General features: G+C 54.9%; 1 protein-coding gene across 1 annotated transcript in view; it reads right to left on the bottom strand.

The window, feature by feature from the left end:
• The window catches only part of Sdc3 (syndecan 3), a 33,067-nt gene extending 11,839 nt beyond the window's left edge, over positions 1 to 21,228 (bottom strand). The window contains exon 1 of the mRNA XM_075944708.1: positions 20,902 to 21,228. Coding sequence (XP_075800823.1) covers positions 20,902 to 21,033 — 132 coding nt within the window. The 5' untranslated portion in view covers positions 21,034 to 21,228. The remainder of the gene's footprint in view (positions 1 to 20,901) is intronic.
• Positions 21,229 to 23,912: the final 2,684 nt, after the last annotated feature.

Raw genomic sequence — 23,912 nt, 5'->3', positions numbered from 1 at the left:
GGGATGGAGGGCGACAATCTTCAATCAGCAGTGGAGAAACCCTAAATGTCACAAACCGAGAAGAGGGCCACAGACAGCATCTCACCCCTGAATGCTTCACACAGACTGAGCACAGTTCTTTGTCACCCCCGTAAAGAACAGACTCCTAATGCCCTGCACCCCATTGGCCTCTCGCTGTCTGACCCTCCATGTGGCTCTCCACAGAGCCAGACTACAGCCTCCTGTGATGAAGCAGCCTGCAGGCACCCATGCCTCAGCGTGTACACACAGTGCCTGACAGGAGACACGGCTAATGTGTGCATGTGTAAGCTACACACCCTAGCACAACACCATGGCACACACAGAACGACGTACACACACAAATACACACCCCTTTGGACATACACTCTACTACACACACACATGCACACACATACCCACAAACACACATGTATACACACCCCAGCACACATACACACACACACACACCAACACACATATACCCCAGCAGACACACACACATATATATACTTATTCATTCATACACATCCCAGTGGATATATACCCTTTAGCAGACACACTTATAGATACACACATACCCCAGAACATACACATATAATTTTGCACATACACACACACACACACACACACACACACACCTGTGCGCACATATACCCCTCAGCAGACATATAGCCCAATGGAGACAGTTAAAGGCAGCACTGCCAGACCCCAATGCACATGCTCAGTAGAGCTTGTCGGCAGTGTATGCCAGCACACACTTGTGTGTCTAGCATACCCCAGTTGTGCACACACCTTAGAGGGCAGGAACAAATGGCTTACCACTGTCCCCACTCAGCAGACTCAGGACCACATGCGCCAAGGCTTACCTCCACGGGCCGATGTCTGCTCCTAGGCCACATGGTGCTCTTACTCCTGTTGCCTGTGCCCCTCAAATACAAGCATCACAACTTGAATCTGACCCCTTCACACTCACACCCACGGCACCACCCCCTGGTCCGGCACACACCATGAGCAGATGTTTTCTGCCAGTGGGAACCTACGCATCAGGCCATGGGCATCGCGACCCCCAGGGGTTAATATCCTCAGGCTGGCCTCTAATGGAGGCATGAGCACCACCCTCAACCCTGGTCCCTCTCCCCAGGTGCCACACTATGCTCAGCCAGGGCCCAGGCTTTCTTCAGGTGTGGCCCAGCCGATTTGCCCGGCCTGCCACCCACCCCAGCCAGGGCTCAGTACCTGCCTGTGCTTGCGGCCCCACCTGCTCTCAGGCTTGGCCCCAGCGAGTGCCTCTGTTTCACAGCACACACCCTCCCCACAGACTCTATGTAGGCCCATATTTCTATATGGTATGGCAGCCACCTCTCAAGCCGTAGGCCACACCTGAGATGGTCACATCCCCTTCCAGACAGGCTGTCGCTACCCTAACAAAAGGTCAGGATGCTGCTCTGCTCCTTCTCTGTAATTTGGAGGATGCCTGAATAGAGGGATTCTAATTCAAGCCTACATGACTGAGCTAGCACACAGACCGGAAAGACGTGACAGAGGAGACACAGGTAGAAGTGGACGTGACGAAAAGCCATTCACCTGGTTACCTAGGAAACAGAATGCTAATGATTTCCCCCCTCAGTTTATGTTTTGATATATAAGGCTGTTTGGAGAATAAAGCGAGAGGGATTTCTCAGGATGTGAACTCAGGATTTCATGAGGGATCTCTGAAAATCTCCCTCCTGATGAAGCCATGTGAGTTGTGTCTTTATTCCCACGCCTCCACGCCAGTCCAGCGAGATAGTTTATGTTGGGATCTGATCCAGAGAAATAATTGCTGGTCCCAGCTGCCACCAGACCCTGACAACTCTACAGGCTCCTCACTGCTGGAGCAGGCCCCTCCAGACTCATGGCTCTGCCCTCATAGAACGGCACAAACTCCCCGTGTTCAGAAACGATGTTCCTCCCTCCTTATGACATTCATCTGGAACCGACCCACAGCCTCAACCTTCAGAGACACCAGACCCCTGCCCACGGATGTGGGGAGCCTGGCCCTGTGGTAAAGAGCCTCCCCTAGTTACCACTTGCTGGCCCACAGGCCCCTTTTCTCATAGCAGGGAGGTGCTGGGCTCACCAGTGCCTGGGCAGAAGGCTTCCGCCTCCATCTCCCCAACTCTCCCACCAGGCCCAAGCTAGGTGAGGCCTTGTGTCGGACATATCCCATCAGTCCACAGCAGCCACTGGCTCAGAGACACCTCCCTTACTCAGAGGCCCTTCTAAGACACCAACAAAGTCCCAAGGAGCCATCTTTACTTCCTCCCCCACCAGGATCTTCTAGAGAGACAGGACAGCGCAGAGTCTGGTCCTTCGGTTCCCCGTCGTCGTGAAATGAGATGGAAAGGGCAGGAATCTTGAGCCACTGGGAAAAGCAGCCAGGACAATGCAAATGATGAACACGACACCTGGTAAGTGACTAAGTGACAGCTGATTGCCAGTTATGTTAATGTCTCCACAATTACAGGACTGAAGCCTCAGCCTCCTCCTCCTCCTGGAGGAGACAGACATAGAGGAAACTGTTGGTGCTCAGCGAGGTTGAGTGGCATTGCCAAAGCCACACAGAAAGCTAAAGAGAGAGGCCGGAGGAGGGGAAAGACAGGGAGAGGGGCAGAAGCATTCAGACACATAAATTAGGTCAGCCGCCAGGGGCCAGGAGCCCAGCACCCTGTGCCCCGCTAATCATGCTGCAAAAGCTAGGACAAAATCAAGTGTAATTAATTCTGCCCCAGCTTCCTTCTCCTAATTAGCCAGACTGGGCCTCCACTGTCCTGGTGACCAGAGACAATGTGAGCTGGGCTGGGAGCCCAGCTTTAGGCTCAGACTGTCTTGGATTCAACTCAAGCTCTACCTATGTGCTGGGTGTCTTTGGGCAAGCTATATAACCTCCCTGAGCCTGTATTTGACTAACAGTGACAATAATACCTTATGCTTCCTAGAACTGCTGTGAGGATCTGCTCAGGCAGTGTACAAGGAGCACGTGCGGCCAGCTGGACTGTTGGTGCTGGCTCATCTTCAGCTGGTCTTCACACAGCACCCATCCGTCCCCACACCAGACCTCGATTTTAAGTCTAAACTAGGCCTGTGAGATCGTGGTGTTCAATTCCCTCTCCCCAAAGATGCAGAGATGGGCGTGGGGAAAGGGGAGCAGTCCAGAGAAGTTGGGCAAGCAGCGGAGAAGGGGGAGTGACTTGTCCAAAGACACAGGGGTGATGGCTGGTTCCTGGAGTGGGGCTAGCAAAGGAAAGGTCTCAGCAGAGCCCCAGGGTCCCCGTGCTCCGTCCCCAAAGGCCCTCAACCCTGTGAGAACTCAATGCCTCTCATGCTCACCAGCTCCACCAGGGAGACCCATAGCCTCTCTGCAGGAATGTGGGTTGTGGCCAGACTCTGGGCAGAAGGATGGCCAGGGGTGACAATGACAGCATAGATACCTCAGTCCCTACCCCTTCCCACTCATACTCCCAGCTCCCCCTCCCTTACCCCCACAAGGCAGCACAGAGGGCACCCCCCCCCCCGCGCGCGCGCTTAGCACATCCCAGCCCGCCAACTTTTCTACAAAGGGAGTCAAGATGGCAGCTGCACCCCTTCCCTGCTGGGTGCTGGGTGCTGGGGGAGGGGGTGTCAGCAAAGCCTCCCTCAATCACCTTCCCCAACTCTCTGGTGCCCCAAAATCTCTATCCCTACAGTGGCAGTGACCCCCACACACACAACCCAACCCAACAGTGAGCTCCTCCCCACTTCCAAACATGCTTCTATTTCCCCTGGGTAAAGTGAGAAAAAAAAATCTCAGGCTGCAAAGTTCAAGTCAGGACCCCTCTAAGCCAGACCTTCCCCAGCCTGCTGGGACTGGGCCCCACAAGAACTGGACCCCAGACTTTCCCCAGCCTGCTGGGACTGCCCCCCCCCTCCCGCAAGAACTGGACCCCAGGACAGTGTTCTCTGTAAGAGGGGAAACTGGAAGCAACTTACATTCCCAACAGGAGACTGTTAATAAGTTAGGGGATATGGACTAGTATGTAGCTGTCAATAACTGTATTTTCACACACCCATGTTGTCTTATTAGGCCCCTAAAAGGCCTGGATGCATTCCAGGAGCTGTTACTTTGTGTGTTTTTGTTTGCTTGCTTATTTGTTTGCTTGTTTGCTTTTTCGGTTTTTATGAAACTTGTTTTGAAAGAGTATTTCAGAAAAGGGGAAAGTTGTCCGTCCGTTGACTGCCGGGAGAGGGACAGCTGGGCTGCTGAAATGACTGCTGCTGGGTCCCTCACTGCCTGAGTGGCCCTGGATGGACACCAACTCCGTCAGCCTGTCCTTTCAGACAAAACAAAGGCAGCAGGGCCTTCCTTGTGTGCCATAATGGAAGATGGTCCTAGGACGTGTGAGTAGTTAATACCATCACCTTCGAGTTCCAAAGGGAGGCTACTAAACGTGCATAGATTTGAGCCAGCCTAGCGGAAACTGTCACGAAAGCAACATCCCCATGTTATGTTTCAGGGAGACCATGGAGGCCAGCGGATTGTCTAGAGCTGTCTAATGTTTCCCAGTGCTTTGCGTCAGTCTTGAAAAATTGTCAGTTCTTCACCCCATGCATGGCCTCCTGTGTTCCCCCACCCTCTGCTGGTCAGTGACCTCCTCGGCCCTCTTCCTCTGTGGACATTGCCCAAAAGGTAGCCGGCTGTAGCTGGCGGTTAGTGGGCCTGGCTGCCTCTAGACCATCACCCTCACCATGCTGGCCCTAGACACAGGCACCCACCAGCCACCATAGACATGGGGTGCAGGCAGCCACTCCATGGCGCACATTCTGCCTCCTGCGTTTGGATAAAGGACTGACCAGTCCTAGAAAGCTAGAGAACTCCTCAGCCCAGGCTGAGACAACTCTGTCACCACCCCACCATCTTAGCCACCTGCTCTTGTATGGCACCCTTGAGACCACCCTGACACACTGTCCCCAGCCCCAAATTGTGTGAAGAAGAACCACCCATGGAGGCCTCGGCCTCTGGCCAAGGGGATACCCCAGCTCCTATCCTGGGACCTCAGTGGGCTTTGTAGGCTTGTTTGACCATGCTGGGTCAGAGGTTCTTCTCATCTCGTGTACAGATAAGGACACTAAGGCTGCTAACCACCAGTGTGCCCCAACAGGACTTGACCCCCTGTCTGAATCCTGTGCCAGGGAACTCCTGAGCCTCCAAGAGAGCACATGGGCCCAAGCTGTAGTACAGTGCATCCCAGGGCATCTTTCAGGAAGACCCTTGGATCACTCCATCACTACTGTGATGCTCCCAAGAGGGAGCGCTCACCACGGGCCCTGTTCATTGGATGCACACAGCCTCAGTTCTCTTCACAAGCCCCTCCCTGGTGGGGTCTTACCCTCACTTCACACATGAGAACCACAGCTCAGAGAGGTGAAGCAACTGGTCCTGAGTCTCACAGCAATGGGACTAAGATACGAAGCCGACATTAGCTGAGCCTCACCAGCTCCTACTGTTCTGCTGCCTCCAGCCGTAGCAGTTCCTTCTCCATGAGTCTAACAGGTTATTTACCTCACGTGAGCTCATATGCTAGGGCCTCGGGTCCCATCCTTCCCAAATCTGCACCATAGGAGGAGAGCTACTTCACATAAGAGGACAAACAGGCCAGACTCTGATGCTCTGGGCAGTGGAGGCCTCAGGAGCCACCATCCCCACGTCCATGTAGAAACTGAGGCACACGGAAAGACTCACATAAAACACCAATGGAGGTCTGGCGGGCAGAGCACTTGGACCCCTGCCTAGGACCACACTTGCCCCCTCCCACCCCGTTTCCAACCTGATTCCTGGGAGTCGCATAGGTCTTCCAAATGAGCAACGACTCAAGCTAGACCAAGGAGGGTCCAAACCCCAGCACTGGCTTTCTGCAGCTGCGTGACCTGGGGCAGAAGTTTACCTCTCTGAGGTGTGATTTCTTTGCTTTGCTTATATAAACTTAATAACCTCATTAACCTCAAAGGGTCAGGGGACCTGACACCACGGCCCTCGTAAGAGCCTCCCTTCTCGGCAAGCTGCCCACCTGACCCTCAGTCTCCCTTCTGTAAGCCCTGACCCAGGGCAGAAGGCCATGAGAAGCATGGAGCCTGGCACAGCAGGTGGCCCATGGGCAGATCCCTCCACACCCCCACCCCGCCTTGCTCTCAGAGGTTGGGGTCTGCAGTCCCAGCTCCCCAAACAGTCTGATTCCTTCAGCTGAGCACCTACAAGTGCTAGGCCTCCAAAACAGCCCCTCAAGGAACAAGCTCTTGCCCACTGTCGTTGGGAGCTTGAAACTTTGTCCACTGTGTCAACCCCACAGACACCTGAGGGATGCAGGGACCACTGTGTCAGAAGTCAGACAACAGTTAGCTGATGAAGCTTTAGGGGAGACCACCTCAGACCCCGCTGGAGGAGGGGGGGCGGACATCAAAGAACATGGCTACTTCCAAAAAGCAGCCAGCGGTTCCTCGGAATGTGAAACACGGAGTTGCCTATAGGACCCAGGAATTCTATTGTTTTCTTGTTTTAAACAGAAAAGAAGGGCAGGCGAGAGGATTCAGTTCATAAACCTACTTGCTGCTAAGTCAACGACCTCAGTTGATCCCCGGAGTTCACATGGTAGAGGGGAGAACAGAGGCCCACAAGGTGTCTTTTAACCTCCACCCAATAATAAATAGATAAAATAAATGCAACGAAAAACAGAAAAGCTGTGGTGATGAGAAGAGGCAGAAGCTGAAGCCGTTCTGACTGCCCTGCTGAGGTCTGCCTGGGAGCACAGGGCCCATGCCACGTAGACAGGAAAATCAGGTAGGAACATCTCTGTTACCAGATGGACCATTACCGTGTTACCATGCTGGCGCTCAGGTGACCCTGTTCTTCACCCGATGCGAGGGTCCATAAAGCAGGATCCATCCACACAGAACAATGTTGCTCAGCAGAGAGAGCTACAAAGATGGCATAGGCTGCCGCGTGAGTAAACCTCAGAAACACTGCACTGAGGAACAAAGTCAGCCCTGCAGCCCTCGCACCGCCGCATGGCCCCCTGGGAGGGAGTGCCCAGCCCGGCAGCATGCTGGCTGCTAGGTCTGCGCAAGCCGGGCACGCAGGGAACACCGACCTCGGCACAGGGTAAAAAAATGTTCTGAAATAACCAAGCATGGCGGCATACAGCTGCAGACCCCTCACTTGGGAGGCAGGAGGCTCAGGAGTTCAAGGTCATCTTTGCGCAAGCTTGAGCCAAGCCTGGATTACCTGAAATCCTGTTTGTTTGTTTGTTTGTTTTTTAAAAAAGGAAAAACCTAAACTTGGTGACAGTCACAGCATTCTGGATGTGTACTACACAACTCTGAATTACAGCAACTTCCACCCTCCTATGGCTCCCAGAGGGTCCCGAGAACTCAGGCAGACTGACCCAAAGGGTGTGCCCTGCAGCCACGTGGGGCCCAGCGTCCTTCCATGTCTCACACCTGGCCCCTTGTATGCATCTCCACTCCTGATGCTAGGGCCACTGGTAAGCATAGCAAGGTCAGCTGAACACCAGTCTGGTGACACAGCAATAGCCCATCTGGTCCTAAGTGACGGGCGTGTGCACACACAGCATGAGCTCCGTGCTTCCAGACAGGACTCAGCAGGACAGCTCAGGATTTAACCACACCATTCAGAACGATGTACATTTTTTTCCAAGACGGTTTCTCTGTGTGTTTTTTTAAATTTATTTTATTATTATTTTATGCTCAATGGTGTGAGGGTCAGATGCCCTGGAACTGGAGCTACAGACAGTTGTGAGCTGCCATGTGGATGCTGGGAATTGAACTCAGGACCTCTGGAAGAGCAGCCGGTGCTCTTAACCACTGAGCCATCTCTCCAGCCCCTCTCTGTGTATCTTTTACTGTCCTGCAGCTCACTCTGTAGATCAGGCTGGCCTCGAACTCACAGAGATCTGCCTGCCTCTGCCTCCGAGTGCTGGGATTGAAGGTGTTCGCCATCACGCCCGGCTAGAAAGATGCACAATTTGAACTTTCTGAACTGTTTTTCCATTTATTATTGCTGTGCTATGGTTGACTGAGCAAGGGAGGGAAGCCACAGGTAAGGAGACTTTTTACACTTCATGGCATCTGTGTCTCATCTCAGTACAGCTATATGAGCAAAAGTGAGGGGCTGGGCAATGGTGGCACACGCCTTTAATCCCAGCACTCAGGACGGACTTCTGAGTTTAAGGCCAGCCTGGTCTACACAGTGAGTTCTAGGATCGCCAGGGCTACACAGAGAAACCCTACCTTGAAAAACAAAACAAAACAAAATAAAATAAAAAGAAAGAAGGAAGGAAGGAAGGAAGAAAAGAAAGAAGGAAAGGAAAGAAAGGCAGAAGTGTACAACTGAGTCTCAGAGGGAGGGAGGGGCTTGCATAAGGTCACTCAGCAGAGCCTAGACTCAAACCCAGACTTTCCAGAGCACTTACCCCACACTCTGGCCTCACCTCTGCACTCCCATCTGAGTGCCCACCGTCTAGGCCTCAGGGAAGGCTACATGGTGCCCATCTTCAGACAGGCAAACCTCTGCTGGGAGTCCCCAGGTAAGCAGGGCCCAGCCAGAATCTCTCAAAGGGCCACTGGAGGGTGCCGGTGCAGCTCAGATCCAGAGAGGGCCCCAGAGAAGAGGCAGCTCCCAGATGCCCCCTCAGGAGCTCAGCTGGCTGCTCTAACAACAAGGTACAGGGCCAGAGTGGACCCAGAGGTTGGACACAAGTCCATCTGTCCCCTGCCTTGTGACTATCTAGTGTAGCCTCAAGGACAGACAGCTCGTGGGCTTCAGGGTCTGTCCCTCAGCCCTACCCACCTTCACTTGGCTCCCAGGCCAAACCTCTACCATGCCAGCAGCAGCTGCCAAGCCCCAGGCAGTTTCCGCTCTCGGCTCCCAGACGGAGGCTCCGTCTGTCCTGAGGCCTGGCCCAGGCCCCAGCTGCCTGCCTTTGTCTGGCAGGTTCTCAGTGTCCCCTCCATGACAGGATGGAAGGAGTGTGGAAAGCCCTACATGCTGTCTCTGCCCTCATCAGCATCCCAAGATCCCAGTATATATGTCCTGTCCTCCGTGTCAACCTTTAACACACGCTCCCTCCTGGGCTCAGAGTCCACTCCGCCTTCAAGGACTTTGAGGGCTCTGACCTCCACCCACTCTGCAGCCCCTAAACAAAGCCACCACATCCCCTCCACCAAGAATTCCTCCAAGACCTGTCCCAGACAAGGTTGGAAGATCCCCCATAATACCTGCCAGGCACCCTCCCTACAGAAAGTTGCATGCAGCAAGGCCAGCAGAGGGCTAGCTGCCTTTAGCCCAGTCCAGGAATGAATGAATGTGTGTGTGGGGGGGGGGGGAATAAGAGAGTGAAGAAGGAATGAATGAATAATTAAGTGAGGAAGGGAATGAGTAAGAAAATGAATGAATAAATGAGAGAGGGGAGAAGTGAATGAATGAGGTTGAATGAACAAGTCCCAGATGGTCTTGCCCAGGATCCAGCTTGGAAGAAGTGTTAGTGACAGAGGGCCTGAGCTGAAAAGATAGCCACCATCCTGGACGTCAGCCAGCGGGCTGTTGCCAGGACAGTCTTGTTCACTGAGCCTGGGGTGGGGACGGTGGTGAGGGTGTCAACTGCCACCTCTGGTGGCCGAGACTCCTCCCACTACCAACACACTAGCCACAGTTTGGCCATGAGCTTGGCAGCAGGCCACATGAGTGGAGTAGGAACTACAGCGGGGATCCGGAGACACAAGAACAAGGTGACCTGCCCAAGGACACCCAGCTGACAAGTTATAGCCCTGACACTCTAGCCACCCTCCTCCCATCACCTCAACACACACCGCTACCCATCCAAACTGGACAGAGCTGAGGGGGGAAGGAACAGAGGTGAGGCTCCCCCCGTACAATTGGACCATGGGTAGTGCGGGGTGTTTTCTCCACGCAGGCCAGGGACAGTCACCTCAGGGTCACAGTCCATGCTGATCCCCCCAGCAGCTCACTCTCACATGCCTCAGGGCCCAACTGCCCACCCTGGGACCATGCTCAGCACAGCAGCCATGCAGCCACAGCCTGGCCAGCTCAGTGCCAGCTGCTGCCCTACGGGTGACCAACAATGTCCTTATTCACCTCTAGAGCCTCCAGTTCAGTCCTCCCCTCCGCCTAGACATGTCCCCGTCCCAGCTGTACCCATGCTTAGGACCTAAATCACGACATCTCCCTGCTGAGCTTTCTGTTCCTGCTTCATCAGAGACGGCTCAGTACGGAATCGGTGGTGCTGAAGGCTCTGAATCGGGGACCACTGCAGAGAGGCAGGAACTTAAGTGATGGGAGATGCCCCTCCTGGCCTCTCTCTACTAGCTGTCCCTTTCCTGAGGGACACACAGCTCTTCTCTTCTCTTCTCTCCCACCCTGTCAGTGCCCAGAATTTATGAGTGGCATATAGAACCAACTCTCTAAGGGGCCCCAAGTTAGCTTTTTGGTGAATGAGAGTCAAGTGTCCCTGGCGGTTGGGTAGGAGACAGAGCTCCCAGTGTCCCCTCTGCCCTTGCCTTAATCTCCCTAAGGAGGTCAGATGACCAGCTGCCCCTGACCAGAGCTCTGGACCCTGGGATTAAGGTCTGGATTAGGGACAGGCCTGTTCCCATGAGTACAGCTCCAGTGCTGTGCCTGCACTGTGCATTCATCTGTCTTCACAAGTGTGCATGCATCATACATATGCACATGTGCATGCATGTGGAGCCTAAAGTTGGTTTCGGGTATCATCCCTGATCATGCTCCACCTTCATGCTGAAGCTCCTGCTGAACCAGAGTTCAGTTTCTGGGAGCATGGCTGGGCAGCTTTGTCTCAGGGACCCCTTGTCTCAGCCTCTTGGGTGCTGGGTTGCTAGGTATACCACCACACTCACCTAGCTTTTACCCGGATTCTAGAGATCCAGACTCTTGTCCTCACATTTGCATGGCAAGAACTTCAACTATTGAGCTACTTCCCTGGCAGCTGTGTGCATGTCAGGCCCTCACGATGCCGCCAAGACTCTCCCAGCTTCCTCCACCAAAATGCATCTGCAGCCACGGGGTTGGGGGGTGAACCTCAGCAGCTGGGGAACGGGGAGAGGAGGTCTCTGGGGACTCTTGATCTCCCTGGCATAAACAACATTCTATCTCTGCTACTCTAGGCTCCCAAGCATCAGCTCAGACGCCTGATGAGATCCACATATACCCGCATGCCCATGACCTACGTCCCTCACCCAAGTGTAAGTCCTGACAGAAACACGACGGAAAGAGCACATGAGAAAGGGTCACCGGATGTCTTCACAGCCTCCGGGCCAGGTCTGAAATAGTTTCCCCACTTCAAGTGAGAACAAGATTCCACAAGCTTCCCGGCTCCCAGAGAGCACAAGGTCCTGACAGAAAGACCAGTATCTACTGTCCTCAAAGCAGCTTTGACCCCAAAGCTTTAGTGGCTGGGTGGGGTGGGGTGGGGGCCAAAGGGAGAGATGAGCTCTTGACCAGCAGGTGAGGGCTCCCGAAGGATTGATCATCCCAGTTCTAACTAGACCCTGTCCCCAAGAAACAAGACCTCAAGTACCCACTAAGTCCCAGCCAGGGTTGAGAGGTTCCAATCAGCCAGGCAGAGAGGGAGGGACAGCCTCGGAATCAGAGTAGTGGAGAGAGAAAAGAGGGAAGGGAGGGGACAGAAGATCAGAGGAGGGGGAAGAGAAGCAGAAGGGGACACCTCCAGGTAACCCAGTCCCCAAGGCCTACCACCTTCAGGAAAGGTGGCATCAAAGCAAGCACCCCTACACACCCCACCCCCACCCCCTGCCGCTCCTAAACTGAAGCACTATGGCTAAAGTCTCCCCAGCTGCCCTCCACTCCCTTTCTTCCCCAGATTGGGGGTCAGGCGGGGGAGGGCCGGGGAGAAAAGACAAGGTGTTACAGTGAGAAGAACCAGAAATAAATCAAAATGAGGATGTGTGAAAGTAGGGGAAAAGAAACAATACAGCAATGTCAGACTGGGGAAAATGAAAGAAAGTGAATGTGCGAATTGGGCAGGGAGATGACGTAATGGGGAAGGGGGGAATAGCAGCTGCAACAGTGTATCCAAGACAGGGCTCCCCAGAGGGGAGGTAACAATGTAACCCTGTGGGGAGCCAGACAAGATGAAGCAATGTAATAGGATCAGGGCTTGGCAGAGAATCTTAAATGTTCAGAAGAGCAGAGCCTGGGAATTGAGAAGAGGTAGGGGCAGAAGAGGCCTCCCTCAGTGTTCCGCCCGCAGCTAGGAAGAAGGGCCATCTTGGCTGGGCTCTGAAGCACAAGTAGAAGTTCACTGGAGAAAAGAGAGAGAGAGAGGGAGAGAGAGAGAGAGAAAGAAAGGATGTGCACAGGTGTGGAAAAGTCAGACAATGGGCTGCTCAGAGGTCTTGGGTGGGGCGAGCACAGGGCAGAGGAACCAGTCGGATGCAGTGCACTAAGAATGATGGGAATGGATGTGGTATACATTCGGGACCGGAGAGCAGCTGGGGCAACCAGGGAGGCGTCTTGAGAGAAACAAGTGGAACTAAGCCGGCACTCTGGGCAAAACAGAGACAGGTAAAAGACAGAAGCTGGTGTAGGGGCTGGTGCCCAGCCTGGAACACCAAAAGGTTCTCAATCACAGTTCAGTTATCAACTTTGGGTCCTCTACCACCACCAGTCCCCTCCCCTCAAGCCTGGGTTAGCTCCAGCGGGGACAATGACAGAGAACTGTCCTTACCGAAGCCAAGGAGCCCCTGGCCAAGGAGCACCCAGCAGCCACACAAATTTGGGGATCTGGCAAGACCTATGCCTCAATATTCCTGTAGCACACACCCTGCAACTGCCGTACTGCGGGAGGTTTATTGTAACAGCTAAGACTCTAGCACCCGACGGCATCTGTTCAAATCCCAACTCAGCTCTAGCTCGCTCTGGAACTTTGCACAAATTACTCCATCTCTTTGTGTTTCTCTCACATTTGTAAAATCAAGACAATGCCCGGGCCTTTCTCACAAGGCTGAGCGAGTTTTGATACGTGACCATCTTTCCAGCCACACCCTCTGCCTGCTGGGCAGAGCACAAAGGTTGACAGCCCACCTTGGGAGAGTTGGAGTCTTCTGCTCTGGGGACTGGGCTGGGTGGGGTGGGGTCAACTAGTTAACCCCAGAATGTGCTGAGACACAGGTCCAGGGACCAGGAAGTGGCCAGTTAGTAAGGCTACCCACTTAGCAAGGACAGGGACGGAGAAAAGCGCCCCATCCCAAAGAAAAGCATGCTCCCCTTCCACACACACTGCTCCTCCTGCAGCTGGCAGCCTCACTGTTTCTCCACAGCTTGGAATAGACCATGGCCCTTCCTGCTTTGGAGCCTTTGTCCATTTTGACCCCTCTGCCATCCTTCAAGTGACCTGGAACAAAGGTCACTTCCTTCACAAGTCAGCCCTCGACCTCCAGAGTCAAACCACTACCTCACTTCCATCTCCTTCCTTCTCCAAATTGATGTTTCATAGGGTCAGGAGCCGGACACCGAGGGGACACAGGTCAGACACTGGCAGATTCCAGCAGGGGAGGGCAAGGACCCAGTACCAGACTTCCCACCCAGTGTTCCTCCTTTATCCTAGAAATCTGACTCAGTGCCTGGTCCCTGGGTGGCCTGGACGTGAGTGGTCATGCCCCCAGGGTCAGGGGAGAGATGGCACTCAGTGTGACCAGAAAGGAAAGGGACTCTCTCACTCTTACCCAAGAGGAACCATGAACAGGGCACGTGAAGGGTGTGGGATGCTCGGTCAGACCCTGTCGTCAACTGTAAGGACGGGCAGGCCCAGATCACCCCATCCAATGGCTCCATTTCACAGACGGTTCCCTTTCCCTGAATGAGCTGCTGGAGGACTCACCTCTGAGTCCAGTCACTCTTAGAGGAAGCTGATACTAAAAATAAAACCTGCCACCCTTGTAACTAGTGACTGCTGAACCAGCTCTGCCTCCCAAAGCCACCAGTCCCTCTCGCATAAGAGGAGCCCCTTCCAGTGGCAGGGCTAGGCTTGCCCTGAGTGGACAGAAGTGGTCTCTCTGGCCCCCATCGCCACAAATGTCACACCCTCCCACAGCCATCCACAGTCAGGCAGCTAGGCTGTTCAGACCAATACCACAGCCCCCAGCATGGGCCCCGCACACGGTAGGTACCCAATGAAGACCAACCATGATCAGGATCCAAGCGCCAAGCCCAAACCCTCACCGCTGTATGCTCTGCTTGATGGCCTAGCACTCCAGACAAGCACCTGGAAGAATGGAGAGGACCATGTCCACCTTGGCAAGCCATCTGCTGCCCAGGTCTCAGCGTTCCAAGCATAAAACAGGGTGACATAGCAAGCCTGCTGGGGACCCAGAGGTGCCGAGTGTCTCGCAGAATCCCGTATGTTCTGACCACTGTGCCTGTCAACTGCCGTTCCCTACCGTCTGCCTCCACCACTCTCACAGGGGGGACCTTGAAGGCAGGAAGCGGGCGTCAGATGCAAGCACTGTACACCAGGTGAGGCAGCGACAAGAGTCAGAAGAGGGTAGATGGACCCCCACCTGCCCCACCCTGAAGTAACGTGCCAGGCATGTGCTCGACCAGGCACCCAGCGTAGAGGCCAACAGCTCTCCTTACCCCCAGGACTGCTCAGCTGTCCCCCAGGCCTGAAGCTGGAAGGAAGCCCCCACCCATTCTGGTGCCAGCTACAGATGATCAAATTGGCAATCAGTCAGCTGCAATTAGGCTCCCAGATGCCACTGGTGTCGCTCCCACATGACTCTTACAGCCTGGCTAGGAGCTGAAGTGTGTGTTGGAGGGGGGGGTGTCTACCAGGCAAGGAGGGGGCGCAGGATGCTCTGGGGCTGCTCAGACACAGCACACCCCTGAAGGAATGATGACAAGATTAGCCCCTCAGGGTAGAGTCCCAGAGCAGGGGTGGGGCAGCTGAGCCCAGATTCCACCTCCTTCTGATAGTGAGCTCTGTGGTGGGGATCTCATCCACCCAGAGCCCTATAAACAAGCTGGTGATGCCCGTCTCCCAGGGAGTCTGGAAGGCTGGGTGAGCTACTCAGAGCTGCAGAATGGGCCACCCGCTGTGAGGCATTGGCTGAGGGTGACCATCTCTGCAGGATCCACCCACTCCAAAGTTCCTTCCTATTAGCCCGCATTAGCCAAGCCGAGGGACCAACAGAACACAATCAAGTGCCCTGGGCTAAGGGTCTGTGGGCGTGTGAGCCATGGTTGCTCAGATTCCACAAACACCACCCTGCCCAAGGCTTTGCATATAGGCAACCTGATCTTCTAGGAGTCCCAGGGCCATGGGGCCTGAGCGGTGGACAGGTCTTCCTGCCTCTATCCTGCACTACAGGGGACAGCATTCCCAGAAACTCAGCATCATAGAGGCTGGAAAATACTCTGTCTAATCTGGCCTAAATCCGGTCCACTGCAGTTGGGCATCTCAACCCAAATTCTCCTTCTCAGGGCCCAGGGCTCTGTTCAGGCCATTCAGACCTGGCTCCCACACTCTGCAAGGGAATTCTGCCCTGTTTCCAGACATCAGTTTCTTCGTAAGATCAAGAGTGCAAGAAAAGGTGGAAAAAAAAGGCCTGGGCAATTAAAAGCAAGATGCTAATCTAACATTTGCAGGAGCGGCCATTCCCTGCTCACTCCATCACTCCACATCCTAACTCCCAAGGCCCCGCGGTAAAGAAAAAACTGAGGCTCAGAGAGGATGGGTGAATGTACCCAGGCTACATAGCAAGAAACTGAGACTAGCAGGATTTCAGCCCTCACCAGTTGGCTCAGGGGTCTCTGCTTTCTAGTTTCAAGTTCACTTTCAGATTCAGTGGCCCTTAAAACAGACACAGCACCAAGGTCTTGGTGGGAAGTCAAGCCTCTCATAGCTCCAGCAGTGGGAATTAAAACAATTCCTCCAACTGGTATGAAAGGCCAGCATGGTGGCCCTAGCCTGAGACCCTCAGCAACCAGGTGCTAGATCGTTTGTCAGGGTCCTCCTACCCCCTATCCCACAGCTGCCCCCCCTCCAGTCAAGGCTGCTCAGACTCCCCCCTGTAATCACCGTTTCCTGTTTGGCACTCAGACCAGGCGAGGGAGTGGGGGAGGGGAAATGGCCACCCCTCTGGCTGGGGGCCTGCTCTGGAGTGAGGGGCCGGAAGTGAGGTTTGCCCAGCCTCCCGGAATCTTAGAAGGCTGGGAGCCAAGACAAGTGCAAGGGGGCAGGCAACAAAGCTAATGTTCCCAGTACATTCTGTGGGACAGAGATCTGAAGGGTCCAAGTGGTAACCAGTCCTGGCCGTACTCTGGCTGGTGTGGGAGCCAGCAGGAGGGGATGAAGACAAGGGGCCGGCCCCCAGGCAGTGCCCAGCTTGGTCACCCTACCCCCAGACACAAAATCACAGGGCTGCACGAAGCTGGGCTGGAGTCCAGAGCCACAACCTCATGGTCCTGGCCAGACTTGGTGGTGACAACGTCACCACAGGCCCGCCCTATGCAGCCCCCTGGCGCCTCCCAGTCCACAGCCCAAGCCTTGGAGAGGGCAGGTTCCTGCCCAGCTCACCAACTGCTCATGGCCACACAGGAGCAGAGGGCCCGGCCCAGCTGCATTATCTCTGTCTCTATGCTCAGTTCCCACTGCACAGGGTGGCTCTGGGTGCCCCAGAAGCTCCAGGTTTGTCAAGAAAGGACTGTGACTCCCCTCTTCTTGTCCTGGACCCTGTGAGTCCCACTTCCTTTCGGCCGACAGAGACAGTGAGGGTTAGAGAGCTGGCACTCTGAGGGCAGGCTGGGACATGGCGCTAGGCTCCTAACGGTTTTGGGGGATAGGAGATGGGGACAGATGCACGGAGGGTCGGATCACCTGTGCAGACAGGCATGGCCCAGGCTTCAGATGTACTCAAGGGGTCTGGGTCTTTAGGCCCTTATCATCCAAGATTCCAAGTGCCTCCTACCCTGTGTTCACCATGTGACCCAGCCCAAACCCCTCAAGCTGTACACATCTTTCAAGAGCCCTCTTGACAATGTTCCTCCAGCCTGTCCCCAACAATCCTTAGAGTCAGTCACTCCTTTGCAGGTGACAGGGACCTGTCAATTGGTAGAGGAAGAGCGCTAGGCTGGATCTTTTCCCACTAGCTGCTTGTTACAGCTCACGAGACTACAAGAGAATTAAACGGGAGCAGGGATGGCATCTATGGTAAGACTGGGCACCCACCAAATGGTAGCCAAGAGGTGATGATGTGGCCCAACAAGTAGGAGCCTGAGACAGGAAAATCATGAGTTCAAGTATAGCCTGGGCCTCAAATTTTCCTTTTTTTCTTTCTTCCTTTTTTTCTTTTTCTTTTCTTTTCTTTTTTTTTTGGGGGGGGGTGTTGTTTTTTAAGACAGGGTTTCTTTGTGTAACAGCCCTAGTTGTCCTGGAACTAGCTCTTGTAGACCAAGCTGGCCTCGAACTCACAGAAATCCACCTGCCTCTGCTTCCTGAGTGCTGGGATTAATGGCCTGCACCACCACCGCCTGTCAAAAAATATTTTAATAAATACATAACTTGGGGGTGTAAGGAGACCCCAGAGAGGTAAAGTACCTAAGCTCATGTAGCACAAGGGCATACATAGATCAGGACTAATGTCCAGGGCTGAGAGCCAGCCTGGCCCCAGCTCGAAACAGCTAGTTTCTGGCTACGTGGCTCCGAGCAAGCCACCAAGTGTCTCTGTGGCTCATGTCCTCATCTGAATAGAAAGATTCTGGGTATTTCTGAGACTGTCCTGAGCACACCCTATACTCAACCACATAGCGCTCTGGGGGCAGGGCATCAGAGCTGTGTCCAGTATTCAGCCTGGAACTGCAGCATTTACCCTGAGTCCTCATCAGCCAGGCCCCCAGCTGGCCCAGAGGGCTCTAAGTAGCAGCCCCTTCCCCAGGCAGTTTCCAGGGAGCCTTCCTTCCCTGAAGGAAGCAGGTAGTCCTGCCTACTCCCCCCATCCACAGCTGCCCAGCTTTAGGAGGCTGAGCCCACCCCACCCCACCCCCAGGGAGCAGCAGGTTTCAGGTCCAAACCAACAGCCCGGAAAATCTGACCATTTCTACAGGTGATAAAACGACAGTGTGGAGGGTTACACTGGCTGCCTGGTGTGAGCCCTGTCAGTTTAGCTCAGGAGGCCTCTTCCTCCAGGAAGTCCCACCTCCAGTGAAAGGCAGTACACTCCCGTTGAGGGGCCTGAGCCTGACACTGTCTAATGAATGGAGGGGTCTTAGGGGCGAGAGACTTGCCCAGATCACACAGCTGCTGCCCCTGGCGCCCAGCAGCCTGGGAGTCATCAGAACTTTGGGTTACTGGGCCTCTGAATTTTCCTCTGCTCACCATGGTTCCTGACCTGAACAGCCCAAGAGTGCCCAGCTTTGTCATTTCTATAGTGAGGGCAACAGCTCACCAGAGCAGCCAGGAAGGGCAAGAAGAAAGGGTTCTTAGATGTTGGAGGCACCTTGCCTTCCCAAACACACAAGAGCAGCTCTGAAAAAGACCTAGGCGTAGTGACTCTCCGCTGTAATCTCAGCACTTAGAGGGGAGAAGTAGGAGGGTCGGAGACCAAGATCATCCCTACCTATGTGGAAAGTTTGAGGTCAGTCTGAGCTACATGAGGCCCTAGCTCAAAGAAAAAGAAAAAGAAGAAAGAGAGAGAGACCCACATACACTAAGCTTCTTGTTCTATCTTATACAGGAAACTGAGGCACAGGACGGTTAAGCCACTTCCACAAAGTCACACAGCCACAAATCAGTGAAAATCCATCCTCGAGAGCAGAGTGAACGACATCTATGGTCCCTCCCAGACCTGAACTTTAAAACAGCATTCTCCAAAGGCTAAAATTTCTGGTGTCCCCACACTCCACGACATCCTGAGAGTCATTTAAGCAGAGCAGTTGAGATGACCTGAGGTCCTCAAAAGACATCCAGTCTGTTAAGACTGAAGCCCCAGGTCAGGCCACACTCCCAATTTGCAAGCCACAACCTAGTGAAACCACCCTTTTCCCTAGAATCCCATCCCCCCCAGGGCCCATCCCCATGTCCCATACCCTCTCAGACTGGCGAGAAGACCCGGGGTCATCCTGTTCTTCCCCTACTGAGCCAGCCACTGCCTGCCCCTTGCTATCCTCAGAGGCCCCGCCAGAGGCCATTCCTGGAACCCCCAGCTGGTCTTCTTCTGGTCTAACCTCAGACCACTTTGGCTGAGAGCACAAGTCTCCTCTGGTGTGGCATACCAACAGCCTAGCACCACCCTTTAACCCTTAGTTCCCCGAGTCAGGTAACGGAGTGGAGCCCAGCCCCTGGGAGGACAACATGCCTACAGAGAAGGCATCTCTGAGTCATACCCCTTCCACAGTCCCTGCTTTCATTCACCAGGCCCGCCACCTAGGCAGCCCGGCTTGACCCTCACATCTGCCTGGCTGAGGCCCTGCTATCTGTTGGGTCCCCACACTCTCCCTGGAGCCTTCCCCTTCTAGGGACAGTTGCCTCCCTGGAGCCATCTGTCCTGAGCCCTTTGCACTCACACCAAAATGCCATCAAAGAGGCCTCTGTATCCACTCTTCCTCTGGTGAGGGCACCCCTGGTCCCTCTTTGCAGAGGGGAAACCTGAGGCTCAGAGGAGTGGCCAACTGACTTAAGATCTCACCACGAAGGGGTGGTGCTCACCGGACTTTGAAACCAGGTCTGTGATGTTAAGGATAATATTCTATAATGCTGCCAAGAAGCAGTTCCAACCGCCAGAGTGGGCAGTGCCTTCATTTTCTCAAGTACCTCTCCCCTCACCCCTAACAGGGGAGGGGGGAAGACAAGGCATGGACCACCGGGCACTATCCTGGGGTCCTCCTCCTCAAAGCTCACAGCCTGAGGAGCCTATGATCCTCAGAGCAGTTCAGGGCCCTTCCTGCCTCTCAACAGCCTGGCCACTGTGCTTAGAGAAGGGGTGTGCCAGCCAGCCTGGGCTCTGGTGGTCATCCGAGGGGTGGGGACAGCCATTGCTCTTGGAGTCAGCCATGGTGGTAGGACCTAGAAGTCCCCGCTCACTCAGCCCACATCTAGACACCTGTCAACTTAGAACTCACTTGGGACCTGGGTTCCTCAGGGCAGGGATGTGACTCACCCACCTGCAGGACACTCTTCCTCCAGCTCCCCTAGAGAAGCCAGGACCAAGTTCAACCCCATAGCTACTTCGGTCTCTCAAAGGGACAGTCAGGGGTCACCTGGTGCACACCTCTACCAGCATGCACACCCATGTCTCTTGAGGTGGGGGCTTCGCAGGCCCACAATCACCACACACCAGCACACACATGCGTGAGCTTTCACACACTCCCATGGTCAAAGCACACACCCCCTCATCCGGCAGGCACACAGCTATGGCCATGGTGACCCACGATGTGCACAATGGGTCACCCTCATGTGAAACGGGGTGCCGATGGCATCCACCCATATGGACAGAGCCTTCTCGTGCCCACACCCACAGGTGCCCACGCACCCTTCCTAGACGCGGATAAACACAGGGTCACCCTCATTCACCTCCGCGGGTCACCTTCATCGACTCATCTCCTTACCCCTCCCCCTCAGAAGCCCCCAAGGCCCTGTGGGCGGTTAGGGATGGGGTGGGGGCGGGGAGGAGGCCACCCGGCGTATATCGGACCCACACGCTTCCCGGCGGGGAGAGGACCCCGCGGGACCGGGACACACCCAGCGTGGAGCGCGCGGCAAGGGGACAAGCAGAGACACGAGGGGGGACACGCGGGGGACCCTCCTGGGGCCCATCACTTACCCCTGCGGCGCGGCCGGCCAGCAGCAGCAGCAGCAGCGGTGGCAGCAGCAGCCCGCGGGCCCCGGGCGCGTGAGTGGTGGTGTCCACGCGCGGCCCATGTGCGGCCCCGCGGCGCGGCGGCCCCGGCTTCATGGCGGCCTTTGTTCGCGGCGCGGGCTGCGCGGGACCTGCGCTCGGCTCCTCGGCCGCCGGCTCCGCCTCGCTCGCTCGCTCGCTTGCTCGCTCGCGGCTCCGCGCCCACAGCGGCCGCGCCCGCAGGAAGCGTCGCCGCCGCAGCCGCCGCCGCCACCGCCGCCCCCCGTGCGGGCGGGGCGAACAGGAGGGCGGGGCCGCGGCGACAGCGGCACGCGACACCGCCCCCGGCCTCAGTTTCCCCGAGCGCGGTGGGGCCGAGAGGCGTTGACGACCGCTCCCCCCCAACTGTGGATCCGCTGAGCACGCGGTGGACCAAAGTGCCGGAGAACCTGCTCCTCCAGACAGCAGCACCCGGGTTTCCTCTGCCTCCCGCAGGGTGGTGTCAGAGGACGGGCTCGACCCCAGCCTGGGGTCCCCCTTCTTTGCCCGTCTCTGTCTGAGAGACACCGACTAAAACCCCTTGGCACCCCGAGTCCAGGGATCAGGGGCTTAGGTCAACTACACTCAGGCAGCGCGGGGAGCATCAGCACGCATCTGGCTCCACTGAAGTCACCAGTGTTTCCCATTCACAGGGACTCAGTTGCACCAAGGGACGTCCAGGGAACTAGCAAGAGTAGGCATTGGTTAGGTGACACATGAACCGGCCAGGACCCTCTTGAGGTCCACGCAGTCAGCATTATCCTTCTGATGGGCACGGGTCCTTGTCCTGTACAAGCCCTTGGAAAGAAATTCAGCGCATGAAGCTCAGCACCATATAAGGCTGAGTGTGTGAAGGGTTCCCCAGAGGGAGTGAGAAGCTGGGGCGTCACAGGTATGCAGGGCCTGCCCAGCTGCCCTCAGCAGACATCCTGAGCCGAGGGAGGGGGCTGTCCACTCTGTGGTTTACAGATGCTAGGAAAGCCGCAAGCCTAGGTAGTGAATGCCAGAACCCCAGCACTCAGCACACTAACAAGGCTGAAGCCGGGGATCTCAAGTTCAAGGTCAGCCTGGGCTACCCATCAAGTCCCTGTCTTTACAAAATTAAAAGGGGAGGGGGAAATGGGTCAGCAGTTAAGAGTGTAGTGTGCGTTACTCAAGGATGTAAGTTCAGTTCCCAGCACCCACATGGGGTATGTCACCTGCACTCATGGGTATAGGTGCCCTCTCTCTCTCTCTCTCTCTCTCACACACACACACACACACACACACACACGCATACACACACACACACACACACACACACACACACGCACGCACACATACACAGTGGTGGCGCACGCCTTTAATCCCAGCCCTTGGAAAGCAGAGGCAGATGGATCTCTGTGAGTCTGAGGCCGCGTGGTCTATGAAGTTAGTTCCAGGAGGACTAGAGCTGTTACACAGAGAAACCCTGTGTGGAAAAAAGAAAAGAAAAAGCAACAACAACAATAAATATTAAAACTTCTTTAAGAAGGTGGGGTTTTTAAGTAGCCCAGGCTGACCTTGAACTTGCTATGTAGCTGAGGATGACCTTGAACAACTGATGATCCTATTTATGTGGTGCTAAGGATCAAACCCAGGGCTTTGGACAGAGCATACACTCCAGCCCCTGAGGTACATCCGCAGCCCCTAAAAACACCCTTTTAAGTGAATCCCATTCCTAAGTAGTTCGGCATTTGGAGGCACGACGCCTTGGCGAGTGGGACAGAAAAAGCCTGGCATGCCGAGGAATCGGAAGTTGGCTTCATTACTAGTTCAGCTGGGAGCTGAGGGACTCTGGGTTAAGTAAGTGCTTGGGTTCAAATCCTGGTTCTGACGATCATGAGCTGTGGTCCTTGTGTGCGTGATTTTACCTCTCTGAGACTGTTTCCCAGTTTACTAGGGAAATGATGATCATATGGGGTTCACTTATTCATCAGCAAAAAGAACGGGACAGGCTAGGAAGGTTTTATGGCCTCTTCCCTTTCCTGAACTGGGAATTCAACCAATGTCGTTGGGACACAGATATAAGCATGACACCACCGTCCAGAGTGACTGAGCAGACCAAGGGGACAGACTGGATCTGAGGTGTTCCCAAAGGCCAACGGGGATCAAGAAGGAGACCCGAAGAGTTGGTATGTCATCTTGGTGCGAAGCAAACCTTGGGACAGCTGGATCTGACTGACGGACAAAGTACTGAGCTGCTCACGCTGGGAGGCAAGCAAGGCTCAGAGAGTTGCTCACGGGAGCCTACCAGGTTGCCAGGAAACATGGCCTAGCCTTGCCCTCCCTCACTTCCCTGAGAACCGGGCAGAAAACCTTGTGGGGAATCTTTGACCAAGAGCGCCATCTGTTGTTTGTCAAAGGCATCGCCACAGACAGCTGAGATGGACGCCATCCTGGCTGGAAATCAGGCGCACATTCAGGCCCTCGACATACGTTACATACCACAGGTCACCCTTCCTATACCTCCACGGGTGTCCTTACTACACCCCAGAACACCAATGCCCCCTTTCCTGTGCTAACACCACCCAAAGAGACACCAGGGACTACCCTTCTTTCTGCTGGCCCCCAGACTATGCAGGTCACCTGACTCCCAGGGGTAAGCAGTTCTGACCACACCCATCCTGCCTTCAACAGTCCTGTCTTTCCTGGAACTGGGAAAAGCCACATCCTCAAAGGACAAAAACTGCAGGGACCCAATCAAGCTGCCTGCACCCCACACTTTTTCTTTTCTTTTCTTTGTTGGTTTTTTGAGACAGGGTTTCTCTGTATAGCTTTGGAGTCTGTCCTGGACCTAGATCTTGAAGACCAGGCTGGCCTCAAACTCAGAGAGATCCACCTGCCTCCACCTCCCGAGTGCTGGGATTAAAGGCATGCACCACCACAGCCCGGCTGCCCCACGCTTTTCTATGATGTGATGCACCCCCGTATTTTCA

The sequence above is a fragment of the Microtus pennsylvanicus genome, chromosome 13 (assembly GCF_037038515.1).
Source record: "Microtus pennsylvanicus isolate mMicPen1 chromosome 13, mMicPen1.hap1, whole genome shotgun sequence".
NCBI classification, from domain to species: Eukaryota; Metazoa; Chordata; class Mammalia; order Rodentia; family Cricetidae; genus Microtus; species Microtus pennsylvanicus.
The sequence above is the reverse complement of the archived record's forward strand: the minus strand, read 5'-3'. Positions and strand labels throughout refer to the sequence as shown.